Source organism: Mixophyes fleayi, chromosome 10 (genome assembly GCF_038048845.1).
Source record: "Mixophyes fleayi isolate aMixFle1 chromosome 10, aMixFle1.hap1, whole genome shotgun sequence".
Taxonomy (NCBI): Eukaryota; Metazoa; Chordata; class Amphibia; order Anura; family Limnodynastidae; genus Mixophyes; species Mixophyes fleayi.
Window position 1 is genome coordinate 56,001,343 of NC_134411.1, and position 22,162 is coordinate 56,023,504.

Here is a 22,162-nt window from a genome sequence, read left to right on the forward strand (position 1 = left end):
GCTTTACCTGCTGGTGAAGGCGAATGACCAACCCACACAGTCAAGCCTGTCATAGTCATATAGTCTTTGGTTTGCCCACTTCCACTTGTCCACATATCTGTGGTTAAGTGGACAGTGGGCAGAATGGCATTTTTCAGCACAATCTCTACATTTTTACACACTTTTTGGTATAGTTGCGGAATAGCTTTACGGGGAAAATGGAATTTTGTAACGGGGACACAAAACCTCATTTAACTGAAAAACCAGCTGCGTTTTTTGTGGATATTGGATGCAGATCTAACACTAACATAGTAGCCATGGCGTCTGTGATTCGCTTGGCAAATGGTTGACTGCTGTCATATTTGCTTCCCCTAGCAAATGATTGTTTCACAGTTAATTGTTGTAATGTAGGACTGCTCTTTTTCTTGGCCTTCTTCTGGGATGAAGATTCACCCCCAGCAGCAGCAACAGCAGCAGCAGTGGGACTAACACTTTCTTCAGAGGAATCAATTATAGTGTAGGAGTCATCCAACCTTACTAAGTGGGATGCAGGACTAACTCCGAGCGCTACTGAGGATATTGATGAGGATGGTGTTGTGGGTGTATTTAGCCGTCGGGATGTCGGTGACCGAAGGGTCCTAGCTGATGATGGAGTGCTTGTAATTTTTTTAGAAGAATTTTCAGCTTTTCCCAACATTTTGCCATGAACTCTTGTCAAATGACGTAACATGGATGAGGTTCCAAGATGGTTAAGGTCCCTCCCTCGATTGACTGTGGCTTTATATACACTACAAATGGCTATACAACTGTTGTCAGGATTTGGGTAGAAATAATTCCACACATAAGAAGTGAATTTTTTTGTTTTATGCCCTGGCATGACAATGGCCTTTTTCTTGTCACGTGCCAGAACTGCTGCCACTGGTGCAGGACTTACACAAATAACCTCAACCTCATCAACATACTCATTAGCGCCCTCGTCGCCTACACAAATCTCCCCCTCATCCTCTTCCAATTCCAAAGTGGCATCTTCAATTGGTGTATCACCGGCTGCACTCGGACTGTTCAGGCACACATCAGCAGAAAGGCTGAAAGGGCCCTTCTTTATGGGTACACTATCAGAATGCTCACGATTACACATACCACTGGTGGATGAACTCTCCATAGGGATTGGTGTCATTTCTGATTCTGAGCATATATTTTCCTCTCATGCCTTACTGTTTTCTTGCAGCTCGGCTTAGTAACATTTTTTGATCTGGCACTAATAGAGAAAGGTGAAGGTCTCATTCTGTCTTTGCCACTGCGTGTGTAGAATGGCATGTTGGCAATATTTTTTTATCGGCAGTTAACTTTTCCTCAGTTACATTTCTTTTTCGCTTCAATTTTTGGGGGTGTGTTTTTTTACCCGATTTAAAAAGACTATGTACTTTTACATAGGCTTTACCAGATGACGTACTGGGAACACTACCATCAGCACCTGCTTGCTGATCCTGCTCATATGTGGACTGCTTTGAATCCATTTTAATGAGTCCAAAGCACTTGTAGTGCAAAATATGAAATAGATAGTGCTGCTAGATAAGACTTTCAACACCAGAAAAATTGTGGGTTCACACTGGGGAATATGGGAGACCCCAAAGCACTTGTAGTGTAAAATATTAAATAGATTATACTGCTAGATAAGACTTCCAACACCAGAAAAATTGTGGTTTCACAATGGGGAATATGAAACACCCCAAAACACTTGTAGTGCAAAATATTAAATAGATAGTGCTGCTAGACAATACTTTCTGTAGCCAGAAAAATTGTGGTTTCACACTGGGGAATATGGGACACCCCAAAACACTTGTAGTGCAAAATATTAAATAGATAGTGCTGCTAGACAATACTTTCTGTAGCCAGAAAATAGTTTCTGTGGGAGGAAATATGACAACCCAAACAGTTGATAATGTTTGAATAAATGCTTCTATCCTCCTCTCTTACTGCTATAACAATTGCTAGACGAATTGCTAGAAGAATTGCAATAAGAAATGCAAGAATAATTGCTCTGTCCCTGCTCTAATGTTGCCTGCGACCTAACCCTGCTCTCTCCCTCTGTCAAATGGAGATGGATTGCTGTGGAGGCGGGTATTTATGGATTTCAAATATTGCGAGAACCGAGCTTCGAGATCCGACGACGTCACAATGACGTTTTGCCTCGATTTCGAATCCGAATTGGCGCGAAATCGTGAAGTTCGGGCGGGTTTGGATCTCAGGGAACCGAGCCTGCCCATCTCTAGTAGTAACTCACTTACGTGACATAAATCACACATAGACGTCATTTGTTCTTCTAAATGATTTTGGAGCAAGTGCACCTTTTTTAACTACATACATATTTACTCCTAATTCACATCTGAATGCGCATACATGCATTTCCTGAATTACCCTAATTGACCTTCTTACTCCTATTCACTGATCTTTCCTGACAATTGCATCATGTTAACCCTTTTACTGCATTATCTCATCACCCTGCACTATTGCATGATAGCAATAAGCTCTTTATAATATCCTTTACTAACAAGTATGTCATTATTACACATTTGCTTAGAAAAAAACACACACACAAAGGTTTTTTCTTGAAACAACATAATGTTATAATCAAATAAAGTTAAACAAAATTAACAATTTAAATACAAACTTATAAATTATTTTTTTATCATTCCTAAATATTTAGTAATTTTTTAACCCTCTGTATAATAATGTGCAGGAGAGGGGTGTTTCTTATTCACATGAAAAAAAATAGAAAAGACTACATTTTAACATCACAACATTATTACATGTTAAAAACATATATTTGCTATATGGTTTTAAATTGGTCCCACATTTTTCTAGCTCTGCAAATTTCAGAGCTGTTACATTAATAGATATTCTTTGAAAGATTAATCTTAGTGTGAATACAGTACTAGCCAGAAGACTGTATTTTGGAGGTACATGCAGATGTTTTGTGGAGGGCACATTTAATCATACACCTGTATAATAACAATCTTTGCCTAGGCAAATACAGATTTAGCAAAGAAATTATTTTTGAGGCCTATACCTTTATGCAGAAAATAAATAATTAAAAACACTACTAGATTATTGAATCATCATACTTGCATATTTATTCAGGGACCTGGGTTGGGCTCCCTGTCTCCTCCTGCTGGGGTTGCTCCAGGGGCTCCTTCATGTGCTCCAATGGCCTCCTCCCTCGCCTCCTGTTGGTGGCGGTGATGGCAGTGTTCTGTTGGAAGAAATATGACGCTAGTTATCATCTAATAACACTAGTTATTAGGTGATCTGGGGGTAAATGTATCAATATGCGGGTTCTTCAACACCCGCGTGTTCAGCCTCTTCCGCGATTAAATTTCAAGCGGCGCTGCATTGTAAAGGGAAGTTAACCCTTTACAATGCAGCGCCGCTTGAAATTTAATCGGGGAAGAGGCTGAACACGCGGGTGTTGAAGAACCCGCATATTGATACATTTACCCCCTGGTCTTTTTAGAGACTGATTCTCACTTTCCTCCCCCAACTGGTGTAACAGTCTGCAATTGGTCAGCTAAAATGGTGAAAGGATTTTACAACCTCAATTTTATAACTTGCATTTGAATCCGGAATGATTATAAGTAGCAGATTTTTTTCTAATGATTGTCATACAAACCCAATTTTATCATAAATCAATCCAGTATAAATTTACTAATGTATAGATACAAAATAAGGCTATCTAAAGTTGATCAGTTGATTCAAAACTCAATTCCATCCATTCCCTGCATGACAGGCGGCATTATTTGACTTATGGGTTGCCATTCACCTTCCTATTTAGCAATATGTGTTTGGTTACTAATAATATCAATTATGGGAGGTAAATTTAGGAGATATTAGATTTTTCCTATATAAGTTATAGGTGTAGCCATCTGCTGTCAGACCACATGTTTCCTAAAAAGGCAATTAGAAGTCACCAAAAGCGGTGGCACAGGGTGTTTTTGTTCCTTTCTTTTTGTTTGTTTGGCTAACATCATATGTTTTATTTAACAGGTTTGAAGGCCCAATTTAATAGATGATTTTTTTTTTCAAATATTCTTGTTTTATAAATGTATATTTTATTTTGGTGCTACGTGTAGTTAATCAGATCTCACCATTGACAAAAGGTTCCATTAGTTGTAAATCTTTTTAAGGTGTGATAAGTCTCTCACAAAATAATAGGTTGGTGGCAGAGCTTGGTGACAAAGAATATATGTGTAATTGGAATAGACTGAAAAAATGAAGAGCAGGCAAAAAAGTAACAGACCATGTGGTATATTTACTAAACTGCGGGATTGAAAAAGTGGAGATGTTGCCTATAGCAACCAATCAGATTCTAGTTGTCACTTTATAGAATGCACTAAATAAATATTAATTAGAATCTGATTGGCTGCTGTAGGCAACATCTCCACTTTTTCACACCAGCAGTTTAGTAAATATACCCCCATTAATTTGTTCATAGCCTGCTAGGCACAAAGCAAATGTTTTTTTCTGGTTACAGTCCCTTTAATTTTTGTAACACTTTGTGGTAGATTGTATTCATGTAGTTATATAAAAGACACTCCTCTTTTCAGATTGGATTTATGTTTGAGAATGTTTGCACAAGTGTTAACTTTATTATAATATTTTTATCATTATTATTGTTTATATAATGCTAATTAAATATTTAATCATTCATATCAATACTAGCTCCATTGGAGTTTATATTCTAAATTTCTTAACACACACACACACACACTAGTTTTCATTTTGTCAGAAGCCAGTTATCCTGCCAGTATGTTTTTGCACTGTGGAAGGAATCCGGAGCACTCAGTGGAAACCCATGCAAATCAGGAACAAAATAGACAGATAGGGTCTTGGTAGGAACCCAACAAATTACCCCAGCACTGTGTAATATCCATCTCTATTGTCACCAATAAATATTGTCCAATGTGATTAATGTGGCTCCAACGCACAAAGAGATTTAATAGCAACAATATAACAAAGCATAACAAAATTCAAGAAAGTATAACCGATATGTTATGCTTGAGCACTGGATCCAGTAACAGTCATTCAATCCTGAAGTCTGTGGTCAAAGAGAGTGAGTGATACTGTCTAGTGCAGTGGTTCCCAAACTTTTGCAGTTCGCGGCACCCTAAGAGTCTCCAAATTTTTTCAAGGCACCCCTCCAAAATAATTATTGAGCAGTCCTGTTTTAGAAGTAGTTGGGTCAAAAAATTGTAATAAGTATTTAGGTCAGGACAGAAATACTTATTTAGTTGTATGCAAAAATGCCCCCTCTGCATCCAGACACTCTGCCCTCAGGCACTCTGCCCCCTCTGCATCCAGACACACTGCCCCCTCTGCATCCAGACACGCTGTCCCCCCTCCTCTGCTCTGTCATGCTGTCCCCCTCCTCTGTTCTGTCACGCTGTCCCCCCTCCTCTGCCCTCTCTCACAATGTCCCCCTCCTCTGCCCTCTCACACACTGTCCCCTCCTCTGCCCTCTCACGCTGTGTCCCCCTCCACTGCCCCTCTCACGCTGTGTCCCTACTCTGCCCCGCTGTGCCCCTCCTCTGCCCCGCTGTCCCCATCCTCTGCCCCGCTGTCCCCATCCTCTGCTCTCTGTCCCCATCCTCTGCTCTCTGTCACCAACCTCTGTCCCACTGTCACCATCCTCTGCTCTCCTCCTCTATCCCGCTGTCACCATTCTCTGTCCCGCTGTCACCATCCTCTGCTCTCCTCCTCTGTCCCGCTGTCACCATCCTCTGTCACCAACCTCTGTCCCGCTGTGACCATCCTCTGCTCTCCTCCTTTGTCCCGCTGTCACCATTCTCTGTCACCAACCTCTGTCCCACTGTCACCATCCTCTGCTCTCCTCCTCTGTCCCGCTGTCACCATTCTCTGTCATCAACCTCTGTCCCGCTGTCACCATCCTCTGCTCTCCTCCTCTGTCCCGCTGTCACCATTCTCTGTCACCAACCTCTGTCCCGCTGTCACCATCCTCTGCTCTCCTCCTCTGTCCCGCTGTCACCATCCTCTGCTCTCCTCCTCTGTCCCGCTGTCCCCCTCCTCTGCCACGATCCCTCTCACTCTGCCCCGCGCCAGGCGCCAGCCAATAAAAAAAACAAAACACAGAAACTTACCAATCCGTCGAGCGCCGGGACCCAGCAGCCTCCTCTCTCCTGCAGTTTGTTACTGACGTCGATATTCAGTGACAGCTGCAGGAGAGAGGAGGCTGCTGGGTCCCGGCGCCCGACGGATGGGTAAGTTTCTGTGTTTTGGTTTTTTTTTATGTCTGGCCCGCGGCACCCCAGTGACAGCGCCGCTGCACCCCTGGGAGCCGCGGCGCACAGTTTGGGAACCGCCGGTCTAGTGGCTTTTTATGCAGTTTGAGTTGACAAAAAAACAGTGATGATGTCACATTATACACAAAGATAACACTAAGATAGTTCTTCATTGGTTCATGTTTTATGATGGTCCAGTACAATGCACGCCATAGGTGAGTTCAAATGATACTTCTTCAAAGGTGGGGGCAACTCACTCCAACAGCTGTGTAAGTGTCTTGCCTCAGGAAACCAACAAAAATCTAGTTTAAACTAACCCTTTAGCAGAGTACTTATGAGAATTCATCTTATACTAATCATAACTAGCAACTGCTATCGCTTCTCTGATGATACCAGATTCCTAGGAGTGAAATGTGAATTAATATAAGACCATACATTTCTTAGGACCTGAACCATAAATATCTTTAATGTATTATTTATCTTTGTATAAATAATCTCTAAGTCTTAATGATAAAATAATGTGAGTTGGAACTTTATTAAGAGTGAACTATTTATAAATGTAGGTGTGAATGTAAGTGTATTTACTTTGTTTACCTGTGCCATTGAATAATTAACCATTGTATGATGTAGCGTACTAATTGCAATCACACAGAAAACAATTACAATCGATATTTATTCATTTAAAACTATTTCATCCAATTATTCGACTTTGACAGCTGTGAAATAGCAATGCTAACCACTGTGCAAAAGTGCTGACACCACTTAGTAGATCTGAACAAAATACTATATATAATGTTGAAGTGACTGAATGTGCATCCCGAGAAGTGGTAGGATTATAACAATCTGAAACAATAAAAAAGGTGCGACAAAAACTAGGAAGAATCTTCAGAAATATGACAGAAATCGTGTGCTTCTATAGATTAAAAAGATTTTTATTTCACAAATAAAATAATTATTAAAAAACTGAAAAATAACTTATAATAAACAACTAGATTCTAACAATCTGCCAAATTTAGCTTCACCCATCATGGAGGCACACAGTCTGACATGGTGAAGGTGTTGCACCAGGAGGTTTGGTCTTCGCTGCTAGTGCCACGTAGGTCACAGTTCTCGAGATGGGTAACAGGCGAGACTGACAGGTGAGATGGGTGTTCACCGGAAAGTGGAGATATAAGAGAAGCAGAGCAAATCCTGAATCAGGGATCTGGTAATTGAAGAGGAGTTCTGGATACATGTTACTGGAAACAAGGATAGATACTGGATACTAGATAGCAGGATTAGCTGAGACGCATAGGACACTAGGAACCATAATGAAATGAGAACCACCGTATACAGTATTAGCTGAGAAGCATAGGACGTTGGATACCAGGATTTGTAGAAAGGCATGGGTTGCAGGATACCAGGACTAGATGAGAAACATAGGGCACTGGGAATCAGACAGAGAAGAGAACCACCGGGTACAGGTTTAGCTGAGAAGCATAGGGCGTTGGATACCAGGGTTTGCTGAGAGGCACTGAATACAGGATACCAGGATTAGCTCAGAAGCATAGGACACTGGGAAGCAGAATGAGATGAGAATCACCGGATATAGGATTAGCTGAAAAGTATAGGATGTTGGGTACCAGGATATGCTGATTGACACCATATGCAGGATACCAGGATTAGCTGAGAAGCATAGAACGCTAGATATCAGGATCTGCTAAGAAGCCCCAATGCAGGATACCAGGATTAGTTGAGAAGCACTGAATACATGATACCAGGATTAACTGAGAAGTATAGGATGCTGGATACCAGGATTTGCTTAGAAGCACTGGAATATAGAATACCAGGATTACACAAGATTCACAAGGAAACACAGGGAATCACCAATAAATCATGGTTGTTCTTTTTCCTACTGGATTTGAGAATTGCCACTTCCTAGCATTACAACCACCTTCTTCAGGACAAAACAAAAAGCCAGCAATGTCTGAAGCCCTTGAAATGTCACAAAATGCTCGCAAGAAGTGAAAACAAGGAGTTGTCCTTCATTAATTTGAATTAGGATGCTTCTTAACCATTGTTGGCCAACATTGTTCTCTACTGGAATTTGTCAGGCATTGAGGCACCAACTCAGCAGGGGAGGACTGCACTTGGGGAGAATTCTGGTCCCTGCCCATCTCCATCCTACTAACCCCTCCTGGAAAATCCCAGCATCGGTGACCTGTGGATAACCCTGCAGAGTGGAATTCCCTTGCGTGGTCAAAGGAGAGGAGACTGTAAAATAGATGGGGATGTAAGAGGGGAACAGACATTGGAGGAAAAGCAGAAGTCAATTTTAAGTCAATACAATGTTGTGACTTCAAACACAGCAATGCTGGAATCCAACCTTTGCTCCTGCACAGTTTGGCTGTGAATAAAGAGTATAAGGTGTGATATCTACTCCTTTCTGTTAGCTGCTGTCATCAGAAGTGCTGATATGTTCTTCGTAATTAGTTTTATTTTCTCAGCCTTCCTGCAAAAGTGCTAAGATATATTTCTGTTTTATCCATGTGGAAACACTGGGATAATAATGCCTCCGGGACTGGGTTCTCTTTTCATGGCTGCCATTGGTAATTCCGCTTTTCTTGAAGACAGTCATCCCATTGGTGCTGGGCCCTGAGGCAGTGTTCCCTCTAACTTGGCAAAACCCGCCAAAAAAATAGACAGCTGGGTAGATGGTTTGAGTATTTCAGTGTCTGCTCTGGACTTTGTGTTTGTTTGCAGTTATCACAATTCACACTGGGAAAGTGGACATACCCCTGCTAGCAGTTGACGCTACTGAGCAAAGAGTTTAATATGCCATGAGTGTTCACCAGGGACCCCCAAAAGGAGGTTTGGTCTTAGGTGCATGGGATGTGCAGGTCAAAGCCCTCAGAGCCAGTCACTTGCAAGGTACAGTGCATCCGGAAAGTATACACAGCACTTCATTTTTTCCACATTTTGTTATGTTACAGACTTATTTCAAAATGGAATAAATTCCTTTTTCCCCTCAAAATTCTATGCACAATACCCCATAATGACAACGTGAAAAAAGTTTTTTTGAGAGTTTTGCAAATTTATTAAAAATGGGGAGTACATCTAGTGCTAATCATGGCCTTATCTGTGTGGAGTTTGTATGTTCTCCCTGTGTTTGCGTGGTATTCCTCCGGGTGCTCCGGTTTCCTCCCACAATCCAAAAACATACTAGTGGGTTAATTGGCTGCTATCAATTGACCCTAGTCTCTCACTCTCTGTCTGTCTGTCTGTCTGTCTGTCTGTCTGTGTGTGTATGTTGGGGAATTTAGACTGTAAGCTCCAATGGGGCAGGGACTGATGTGAGTGAGTTCTCTGTACAGCGCTGCGGAATTAGTGGCGCTATATAAATAGCTGCTGATGATGAGGTGACTGAGGTTTACTCCTGCCTGGATGGGGATTTCAGCAGGAAATGGATTAGAAGATTTAGTGTGAGCCCTCCGGCAGGTACTATATGTTCCAGACAGCCAGGTGTCAGAGGTCCCGATATTCATTGTTTGAAAGGAAGAAGAAACACTGTTTCCTCTCTTCCCCTCAGTTGGAAGACCTCTTATAGGAAGCATGGACCAAACATGATTGTAGGTCTCATGCAGGTTGCAGTCCTTTTATCCTTTCCATAACAAGGATACAGTGAAATGGGAGTCTCCACAAAGGGTAGATACTATGATAGCACTCTAAAACAACCACCATTCTGCTTGCAAAAATTGCTAACTTAAGAGATGGTAGGATATAGTCTCTAACCACACTAGAGAATACAGACATACAGTCTCTAATTATATTGAATAATGATGTCAGAGAGACACTTTGTGTAGAAACAATTCAAGCACAGAGCACTTTCATATGATGGTTAATTCAGCAGTATTGTGATGTACCATTGCACACAGTGTGTAGGCAGTGGATTATAAGAAATGAATAGGTTCTAAAAGATTTGCATATATAATTAAGTGAACACATTGAGATATTGAGGGGGCCAAGCGGGTCAGTTTAAGAGGCATAAGGGACATCCTTATAAATTTGAGTCACAAGAATAATATATGATTGTATTTAAAACTTATGACAACAATTACACCATAGTAGAAAAGGGTGACCAATCAGATAAGATATTTAAATAAGACTATTATAACAGTGGCACCTAAAAGATTCTATTTTGAAAACCTGTACTACTCTACTATATATTCCATTTTGGCTGTATACATATCCTTAATATACTTGTGTGTATCCAACATAAAGCCAAATTAAGTAAAGCCAATTTATTTAAGCGAGCAATATAAGCTGTGGCAGTATTTGAGCTGCATACAATTTGAATATTTCATTATCTACAATATATTTTGATGTCTGTTATAGACGATTACACTGAAGAAGCATATATTAATATATAAATCATGTATCTTTACTGTTGATACCCATCTGTGAAGTTTTAGACTAATGAGTTTTACAATAGTAAGGAATTAAATAGATTTTCTAATTAATTTGATGGGAGGAGCTTGGAAGCTGGTTTTCTGCCTAAAATTATTACAGTCGAAGACTTATATCTCTTGGTGTGAAAGGAAAAGTTTTGTTAGGAAAATCACAGGAAGAATGAGGTTATGTTGTAGTAAAATCGTTATGAAGTTTATTGGGTGGCATGGTGGCTTAGTGGTTAGCACTTTTGCCTCACAGCACTGGGGTCATGAGTTTGATTCCCGACCATGGCCTAATCTGTATGGAGTTTGTATGTTCTCACCGTGTTTGTGTGGGATTCCTCCAGGTGCTCCGGTTTCCTCACACACTCCAAAAACATACTAGTAGGTTAATTGACTATTATCAAATTGACCCTAGTCTGTGTGTGTGTGTATGTTAGGGAATTTAGACTGTAAGATCCATTCGGGCAAGCACTGATGTAGATGTATAAATAGATGATGATGATGATTGCAGTAACAAGAGCAGACAGGAAAAATACAAGCTTACTCAAGGATGAGTAATGCAGGAATCATGCAGTAGTTTGTTGCAACACAGATAGAAACAATATCTCTGAGGAAATATTGGTGCAGGTTTACACAGTCTGAGGCAATGCAATCACATGAATAATGTTTCTGAAGAAATGCTGGTTCAGGTTTATACAGTCTGAGGGAATGCAAGATAATAAACAATATCTCTGAAGCAATGCTAGTGCAGATTTACACAAAGTCCAGTAATCAATGTGGAGCCCCACAAAAGAGCAATAGATAGTTATTTAAGTAGACCTTGTTCTGGTTGTGTCATTTCTGTAAGCAAGATATTTATTCTTCGGAAATCACAAGTTCTAGCACTTCAGTCCCCCTTTATTTGATTGTTATTTGTTGATTTACCAAAATTCAGACTTACTTGCACACTCCTCCAATGTTGCTTTTTATGCCCTATGGCTCAGGAGAGGTTGTATTGGTAGAAGTACATGACTTGAAACAAGCTGGAAATCCTAGTTAAAAGACACCTTCACGTCCTGAATATCATAGGTCTATTTAGTTGGTAACTTTCAGGGGAAAACTTAATTTTCTGTGAAGCTTGTGCTGTCAAAATCTCTTCAAATTCAACCTTAAAGTTAGTTGAATTCACAGCCAGTCCCTGTATATCATTGGGCACATTAATCAGTGAATTTTGCTATTGATTGCCCCCATGGCCATTTTGCACTATAGTAGAAGTGACACCATTGAGATTCAGTTTATTTCTAGCAAAGGCGAGCTAATTAATTGCACAATTTTCACAACCTGTTAAAGAACAGTCATACTTTATTAACTATAATTTAATTTCCTGCTACTAAATAGACATGATAGGCTGATCAATAATATATATGCAGGATCGTGGTCCATGTTATATTACAGAATGTTTAAGATAACCATGTTGACTAATGTTACAATTTATTTGCTGCAGATTTTTGGTGTTTTCAGCATTGGGACAGAATCTTCAAGCCATCATTAACAATCATCAAATCAATGATACACTGCCTGAGAAATCTGTCTACCAGATTGTGTACAGGATGGTATGTGATCTTAACATATTTGTTCAACATGAATGTATATTTCTGACATTAAAAATATTAATTTGATAATAACTACAAAATGTAAAAAATGTATGCCATAAGGTTTTTGGTTTTGTGAAAGATTGTTTAGAGAGGTCCCATAATATATTTATATATTTATATTTATATTTTAATTGTGTTATGATGGGAAAACTTGTTCATACTTTTGATTTTTCAGGTAACTGTTATTTCCTAAATTTTTTAACTTTTATCTTGTAGCAGTATTTCAGAGGATTGTGTACAATATTCCTATGCTTGGGATATGGACACCCACTATACCTACAAAAAAAGAAGAAGAGTGAAATAACGACTTAATTAAAATATACACTTACCTTAACCCCGATGGCAGAGATTACCGAAAGCACTGCTATGTGACTGCTGCTAAATGTGAAGATGCTGGATGCCGGCGGTTCATTCTAACATCACGTAAGTTACCGACGTTCGGCGCACCCTAACCCTATCCCCTGTCTCTAACATACCACTTTAAATGTAGATGTGGGTTTCTTCGGTGACATCAGAATGAAGCACCAGGATCCAGCATCTTCACATTTAGCAGTAGTCGCATATCAGTCCTTTCGGTAATCTCCGCCGTCGGGGTTAAGGTAAGTGTACATTTTAAATAGGTCGTTATTTCAGTCTTGTTTTTTTTATGTAGGTATATTGGGTGTTGATATCCCAGGTGTCGGGATATCGATTACCACCGATTTCATAATACTAGACAGTAACAAGCTCCACTACAAAAGTAGAATAGATATGGTATAAATATCAACTTTATTAAAAAGGTAAAACGTTTATATACAGGTGTACAGTGATCAAAGTGGAAATTTAGAGATGGCAGTATGGAAATTTAGAAGTGGCGCAAGTCGAAATGTAATGGGAATGTAAGTGAATGGAATTTGATAGCTTTACTATCAAAGCAGTAAGATAAGTGGTGATATGGCATACAACTGTATACACCCCCACTTTGAGCACTGCATATAAATTATCCAACAACAGGAGTTGAGCTGTTAAATTTGGAATGTTAAAGGCTGAGGTTCATCCTGAAGGCCCCTCGTGTTCTAGTATTTCTCTTCCTTTGAAGAATTTCCCTCCTGTACCTTGTTAAATCCCTTGATATAGTTGAAAGTTTCTATTATGTCCCCCCTTTCACTTCTCTGCTCCATGCTATACATATTAAGATCTTGTTACGAGTAGCGGCTCCCCTTCTGGTCCCTTCAGGTTCCTGTGTCCCGGCCGTTGTCAGGGAAATGGCCGGGACGCTGTTCTAAGTCAGCGCCGCGTCCCGACAATGCTGACAGCCGGGCGCGTGCTCTTTAGTATCACACCTGTGGGGCTCATTAGTTTATTTATTAGTCTCTCTCTCTCTCTCTCTCTCCCCCCTTCTGATTGGTCTCTTTCAGTATTGAAGGCAGGGAGGGCTGACCTGCTGTATGCTGAGTTGCTAGTTCCTGATAGATTTTCTGTTTTGACCTTGGTTTTGTTTTGGACATAATTGCCCTGACCTCTGCTTGTTATTTGGATATCCCTGCTTGCTGCCAGCCCTGACCTATTGGCCTGTCTTTGACTACTCTGCTTGCTTTGGACCCTTGACCTCGGCTTACGTCTGACCATTCGTTATCATCTGGATTGTTTCCACCAGCCCTGCTGCTGCGGTTTTGTTAATAATCTTACACTACAATAGAGTTAAGACCTGGGGACATCCGAGTACCTGTGAGCACATCAAGCTCTACAGGAAAGGCACCTGCAATAGGCGAAGACCTCTACCGCTAGTTCTGTAAGTTTATTACAAGACCGGGCAGCCTAACAGATCTTTTAGTTATTCCGGGTAAGTTTTGAGCTGTAGGCCATGCACCATTTTAGTTTACCTTCTGTGTCAAGTCTCTAGTGTATTTATATCCTTCTGAAGATGTGACCTCCAGAACTGAACACGGTATTCTAGATGAGGCCGTACCAATGACCTATACAGTGGTATTATTACTTCTTTATTTCTGCTACTGATCCCTCTCCCTATGCAACCAAGCATCTGACTTGCCTTCCTCATTGCTTTGTTACATTGCTTACCTGCCTTTAAGTCACCTGAAATAGTGACTCCTAGATTCCTTTCCTCCTCAGAAGTTTTCTTTATAGTGCCATTAATACTGTATTTAACCTTTGGGGTTTTGAGACCAAAGTGCATGATTTTGCTTTTTTTTTTTTTTTTTACATTAAACTGTAGTTGCCACTTTCTTAACCATTCCTCTAGTCTACCTAGATCATAACTCATTTGTTTTACCCCTCCTGGCATTTCTAACCTGATTCATATCTATGTGTCTTCACCCACACCCCCAGACCTGGAGGCAGATAAGGAGGTGGGGTTGGACTACTTCTCTCTCCACAGTGCACATTCACGGTTGTACCAAGCGTTCCATCACTCATGTTCACATCTTTTGAAGTACATACGGTTAGGATTTTTAACCTATTATCTGTTCATGTTGCTTTGATCTATCGCCTCCCTGGACCACACCAACAATTTCTTGAACATTTCTCTGCATGGTTCCCTCACTTCTTGTCTTCTGATATCCCCATCATTATCATGGGTGATTTTAACATCCTTATTGCTAATCCACGTTCCAATGCTGCTTCAAAACTACTCTCTCTAACCTCCACACTTGACCTCTCCCAGTGGATTGAATCCCCTACTCATCAGGATGGCCAACGTCTTGATCTTGTTTTCTCTAACCTATGTTCAGTTACTGATTTCCCGAACACCCCTTTCCCCCACTTGGATCATCACCTTATTAGCTACTCGCTCACCCCCAGTTCTTTACCCTCCCTGATGTCAAACTCTTCCAAGCCTCCTCATACTCTATTGATTTTCAACAGTTTTTTACCTCTCTTCAACACCTTCCCTCCCCAATTTCTACATTCTCCTCCCCTGATAGGGCAGTTCCTCATTTTCAACAAACCATAGCAACTGCCCTTGATCAAGTGGCTCCAGCGACTTTTCATACACCGCACAGACTTCGTTGTCAACCGTGGTGTACTAAAGTAACACGTGACTGGCTTAACACAGGATCAATCAATTGTGAGCTCTTTAAAAAGTATCTACGTTGTAACCAGTGTTTCTACTTACAAATTCCAGATTTCCTAATCTTGACCTGTGTTTTCCTGAAAAAAACGGAAAAACTGTAAAAAAAAATCCGTTAGTGGAAACATTTCGGGAAACCAGGAAACTTAAGTGGAAACACTGAATGCAGAATTCCACAGTGAATCGAATGATAACTGTTTATATACCATACAATTCCTTTTTTTTTCACCAACACAAAATTGTCATATTTTTTCCTGCAGATTGATGCACTTGAATTTATCCATGAAAATGAGTATGTCCATGGTGACATCACAGCAGAGAATATATTTGTAAATACAGAGGATTGTGAGGTAAGAAAGCACCACCTCCATGTTCTGATGATGGAGTTGGGTATATTCTATAAATTGGAGCAGGTAGAAAGCAATGCCCAATTGTCCTTTAAAATGTTATTAACTTAACTTCATAATCTATTAAAACATGTTACTTTTATCTTCAGTTTAACTCCACCTTTTGTTGCAAAACTGGAGATAAGTGGTTATTAAAATGCTCCTGACAAAATATCAGGGAAAAATAGCACGCAATCTACTACGTCAGCATACAAAAAGCGTGTTCTAGGGGGATATAAAATAGAATAAGTCCACTATGTCTCTAGCCCCTGTAACAAGGTCTTCATGACCAGGGGCAGGCTGGGTTTGGGGACAGGGCGGCATATGCCCCCCCGGGTTGGTCCCATAATAGGCTACCTTGGGCTGGGTAACTGGGCCACCAGCATTTATTTTCCTTTAAAATAGTCCTAATAGGCTGCTGAGTTTAGTCTTGCTCCCCTGAGCCAAAATGCGCCATCCTTCCCCTGCCCATGACTGTTTCATCATAAAAAGGGCCATAGCTGAATCCATATTTCTTTTTAACTAGGTGGATTATATTTTCCAGTGTGCAATAGGGTTACTTTGTGCTACATTGTTAGTCATCTAGTGGGTAATGTATAGTCAAATGTAAGTCCGACTTGTAAGCACAAATCAAAACATTTACATCTCACTATGCCCCCCTCCTTTCAGTAGAATTAATTGATCATTTTATCAGTGGTGCACTACAGGTCCCAGTATGCCGAAGCCACAATTAAGCGATTTGGGCATGTTGACGCTTTGAGTACCACAAGTGCCAGCATGTCCTGGCACCTAATATCTGCTGGGTGCACCAGGGAAACATATTAATAGTAGACACACTGTTAAAAATAAATGTATTTAAAATAAAGACACCGTCTTTTACCCTCTTTTTTTCTCACCTGCATGAATGGTGGTACTGCTTGCAACCTGTTCTGGAAGTAGACATCAAATTTGCAAAACAAAAAAATATAAGTAATGATGTATGACTAGCTCCCCTTAGAGCTGCTGTCACAAAGGAAGATAGTCTTAGTGGTTATGCTGTCATATTTATAACCAGGCGATTTCAGGTCCCCCCCAATTTTACTAGTAGCAGCCAAGGCTGACAGCTTTATGACTTGTTATACTTTTGAAGGGGGTCTACATTTTGTTTTAAATTACTAAACGAATGTTTGATAAAAATCAAGTGCTTTAGTTCACCATAGGAAGCCAGTTAAAAGAAAAGATGCAGCTGTGTTAAGAATGTTTGTAGCTAGGGGATAAAGGATCACCACTGGCTTTTTTAGAGTAGAACTATGAACTACACTTTTTGTAGCCTAGCCACTAATATACTCGAGTCTTTTTGCCCATCATTCTCTACATTGGTTTATGTTGTCTTAATGAAACAGTAGGCATACTTTTCACTCTTCGCCTCTGGGAGATCCCAGAGGGAGGTCGAAGTGTGAGGATGGAGAAAAGCGGGGCAAGGCGAATCACATCATTTTTGACAGGGGGTAGGGCTAAAATGGCACGATTCACCGCAAATTGTGTCATGGAGGCCCTCATACCCACCACTAGGAAGTTGGCGGGATTCAGGAAAATGGCCTGTTTTCCCTGAAGTGAGGGAGACCTATCTGTAATTAAGGAGGCTCCCGGACATACCGGGAGAGTGGGCAAGTATGGGATTAGGGTTTTTACTATCTGTAGTTGTCCATTATAAATATATCACCTTTAAAACAATTTGTTTTTCGTTGTTCTTTCTAAAGTGCATTCACTTTGCTATTTATAAACATACACTAAACTTTTATTTTCAATGTTCTTAAATCAGTTAGGTTGGATTATTATAACAGTCAGCATTTTCCCACCATCAATTATTTGCACATTTACAAAGATTACTGCATTTCTTCTCAGATAAAAAAATACCTGTACTAATTTGTAGTTTATGTTTGCAGTGTTAGGACTGCCCATTTCTTTTGTGCCTTCATTTGTTCTAAAGTTTTTAGGGTAGACTGTAAGCTCCATTGGGACAGGGACTGATGTGAGTGAGTTCTCTGTACAGCGCTGCGGAATTAGTGGTGCTATATAAATAGCTGATGATAATTAATAGTGTACAAAGTGAAACTACAGAGATGGTGGGGTTCAGTAACATTATAAATGAAAACAGTATTTATCATACATGTCCAAAAATTAAATTGAAACATCACCAATATACTTCTCTTCCATTCCCCTCCACTACAGTTACTTTAAAATCATACTTCCGTAACTAAATCAAATAAAAACCCTCCACTAGGCAATTGTTATTGAAATTGAACATTCACATTCATGTGGACTCATTATCCTGTGCTTGGTCTCTTCAACTGTGCTGCTTAGTACATTTAAGAAAAGAATCACCAAATCTTCAGGTCCAGTCCAACACATTGCACAGCCCTGCTGTACATGCTACATTTTAAGTCTAAACTCTTGGCATACTTTCGGGCATTGCCACCACCATTTAACACTGTCACCACACACAAATTGGGGAGCAGGTCCTGGCAGCCTGATGCTTCCACATCTGCTGTAACCTTCAAATGCCTGTGTGGATATTCTGGGCCCAATCAGGACTCTGAGCACCTCTCATCATAGAACAATGGCTAAGGTGGCTAAGTGGTTAGCATTTTTGCCTCACAGCACTGGGGTCATGAGTTCAATTCCCGACCATGCCCTTCTCTGTGTGGAGTTTGTATGTTCTCCCTGTGTTTGCGTGGGTTTCCTACTGGTGCTCCGGTTTCCTTCCATACGCCAAAAACGTACTAGTAGGCTAATTGGCTGCTATCAAAATTGACCCTAGTCTCTGTGTGTGTGTGTGTGTGTGTGTGTGTGTGTGTGTATGTTAGGGAATTTAGACTGTAATCTCTAATGGGGCAGGGACTGATGTGAATGAGTTCTCTGTACAGCGCTGTGGAATCAGTGGCGCTATATAAATAAATGGTGATGATGATGATGATTGTTAATGGGGGGGTTGCAGATGAGTTGGGGTTTGCCCCAGATTTTCCTTTTAGGCCCTGGACCGTTTAGCTTCACCACACCACAGTACAAAAGTTTACAAGTTTGTAGGCTACATTTTAAAGAAAGAGTAATGTAAAACTTCTAGTTTAAATCAGGCAAAATACTAAATGAATAATGCAACTGGTTCATCCTGTCCTAGGTCTATCTTGCTGGATACCATAATGCATATCGTTATTGCCCTGCGGGAAAGCATGTTGCATACAGGGAAGGCAGCAAAACTCCCCATGAAGGCACAGTTGAGTTCATTAGCCTGGATGTTCATAAAGGCGCAGGTATTTAGTCTACACAATTGCTTTGTATTTTGTTAGATGACCATTTTTGTTTTTTACAATACCGATATACAGCATGGATACTTTGTAATATGACTTCTAAGAAGATGGCACCGATGGTAAAGTCTGTTGGGCAACATGGATATTCAGTTCTAGTTTAAACTGATGTTTGAAACATATACATCAGGCATTAAAGATATTTTATTGCTGTATTTAGCACAGCATATCCATGTTCATCAGGTTGATCTTTATCTCTAACTCCAAAATAAGGCCGTCATTTAGAATTAGGAGCAAGTTCAGTTAAAGGGTGAAAATTTGCAATACAAGTGGTATAAATGGAATTTTTTTTGTATGCAGAGTAATTACTGCCTGCTTTTGCATGTAGCACACATATACTGCTCAGATTTATTTTTGGTGGTAGCCATATTTCCGGCTATACAGCCGCTGGACCCACCGGCACTAAATAGTAATACAAATAAAGAAAGAAATAAATGCATTTAGCCTGCATGTAGCCTGTCAGCATTTTCATGTGGGCAATTGTTTCTTCCTTTGTAATTGCTTAACCAACCTTTTATTTTTAATTCTGTCTGCATATTTTAAATTTCACGCACGCACACACACACACACACACACACACACACACATTCTGTGGTGCAGGATGGTTTGCCAGAGTGCAGAATCACACTTACCTAGCTGGATTTACTCCAAATTCTAAATCGGAACCTAAGGGTTTTTGCTACCTCGAAAAGCATTGTTGTTATCCTATATTGTACTATTTTAATGAAATTTCGTAGTTTAATATTGTAAAATATTTTAATTGTTTTCCTCTGCACTTTTGCTACAAATCACCATTTAAATTACCCATTTGGTAGGGTTCTTTAATATCCCTCATAGCTCAATTTGCCATTGGATTGTTAAAGGTGCTCCTTGTTACAATTGAAGGTTAGTATGTTATATCTCACATATTAGTTTGCCACCTGTCTTTTATTTCCTGCACTGTTGGTACGCTCCTCATTATTTCTTCATAACACTGTATTGTTAACTTGGTGAAGGAAACTATTCCTATCTTTAGAATCAGGGAGAGCAGTTGGTGGAGTAATTAGTAAAACAAATACTGCTACTACTGTAATACTGCTGCAGCAAGAACAAAAATAAAGCAGGGTTTGTCAATGGATGTGTCAACATGGCAGTTATAACATTTGAGTTAAATGCCATCATATGTTGCTGATATGAATTATCTCCTTATCTACAGCGGGTGAAATAAGTATAAAAACATCAACATTTTTCTTAGTAAATATATATTTAATGTGAAATTTACACCAAATGTCAGCAACAACCCTCGCAATCCGCATGTAACGCTCCGGTCCCACAAACGGGTACCTGTCTCGTTACCTGCATCTCATTGATCTGGAAACTGCCATGTTTCAGCGTCGGACACTATTCATTCATTCAGCTATTATCAGATCTGCGCAGGTGCAAGTTTATTGCACTTCTGGGCCTCCTCTCTCTTTTCATTGGCTAAGCATTATTGGAGCACGATTTAAACCTCCTGGATTCACCTGTCTGATGCCTGTTCTTCAAGCTCACTTCCTGCAGCGTGTGGTTCTGGTTCCTGTTCTCCTTGTGGTTTGCGTGTATTCCAGCCTGCTCTCAGTTCGTGGCCTGTGTTGAACTATCGCTGCTCCAGTACCTCTCTTACCATCTCCAGAGTATTTCATTGTGACAGCTTTTGTTCTCTCACTGATGCCTCCCAGAGCCGCTACTACGTCTGTGACTCATCAGCTGTTGTCCTGTTCCTGGTGAAAACTACCTACCTGTTAGACTCCGTGCCCCTGGGTGGGCCTAGCTATGTTCAGCAGAGCTTAGGGATCTATTTCCAGTAAGCCAACCTTGACACCACACATGTAAAGAACTCAAACCATAGATGTCCATTAATTAAGATTTGTGTAATTATGTGAAATGACACAGTGAAAACATATTGAACACATGAAGAAAGGGAGGTGCAAAAAGGCATGGAAAGCCAAGACACCAGTTGAAATCTATCAGTAATTAGAAAGCAATACAGCCAGCTGGTTCAGCCACAACTGATGACCTATAAAAAGGTGTCTCATTACGAAGGTGTCGCACAAGAAACATCTCATGATGGGTAAAAGCAAAGAGGTTCAAGTGAACAACAGTGAACTAAAGCGATGAGGTCTTTAGAAAGCGAATAACTGGAAACAGGACTGATTATGAGGCACAAGGTTCGTGCAGCAATACCGCAGCTCTTGATCTTGGAACAGGTAACACAGGATACCAACTGAGAAGTGGTGAACTGCAGAGAAATGATGCACTGAGATCCCTGGAAAGCGAATAGCTTGAGGATGGGACCGATGATTAGGCACAAGGCTCTTGCAATAATACCACAGGTCTTTATCGTGGAACAGGTAACACTGGATACCGATGTGCAGATGAGGGCCAGAGAGAACAGCATCCTAACAGGTAAAGAGACTGGAAGATCTGGCACCTTAGTAGAGAAGCTGGTGCTTTAAATAGACAGAGCTGACAGGCAATTAGCCAGTCAAGAGAATGCAGGAAGTATTGAAAAGTCCAGGTGTGCGCATGCTCAGTTCAGATCAGCAAGTGAATGCACAGAGTGAGAACCAAGGGAAACAGGTAAGAGCAGTGACCAGAATGAAAGGTATCTGGTGCAATGTGTGACACTGAAGACACAGGATGAACCACAGGAGAATCAGGCAAAAGGAGGGTCAGGGCAAGCCAGGGGTCAGAAGCCGGAAGATCTACAAAAAAACAGGGAGTAAACAGCAAGGTCAAATATACCCTGGGTCTGATTCCTACTGCCCTATTTCCCTGATTACAACTGATGCAAAGATTCTAGTGAAAATCCTGTCTATTAGGCTTAACAGGGTTATCCACAAGCTTGTTCATCCAGATCAAATGGGGTTTATGCCTGGTAAGTCCACTCTTATAAATGTCAGATGGTTGTACATGCACTTTCAGGTGACCCGGACGGTGGGGGAGAGGGCAGTGGTCGTGACCCTTGATGTGGCCAAGACCTTTGACTCCGTTGAATGGGAATACTT

The 22,162-nt window shown here is 40.6% G+C and overlaps 1 protein-coding gene across 5 annotated transcripts in view; it reads left to right on the forward strand.

Moving 5' to 3' along the window:
* The window catches only part of VRK3 (VRK serine/threonine kinase 3), a 140,891-nt gene that overhangs the window by 77,255 nt on the left and 41,474 nt on the right, over window positions 1-22,162 (forward strand). For all 5 annotated transcript variants that reach the window (XM_075188798.1, XM_075188802.1, XM_075188799.1 and 2 more), the window contains exons 9-11: window positions 12,192-12,300; window positions 15,667-15,756; window positions 18,950-19,082. In XM_075188798.1, the coding sequence (XP_075044899.1) occupies window positions 12,192-12,300; window positions 15,667-15,756; window positions 18,950-19,082 (332 nt within the window). The remainder of the gene's footprint in view (window positions 1-12,191; window positions 12,301-15,666; window positions 15,757-18,949; window positions 19,083-22,162) is intronic.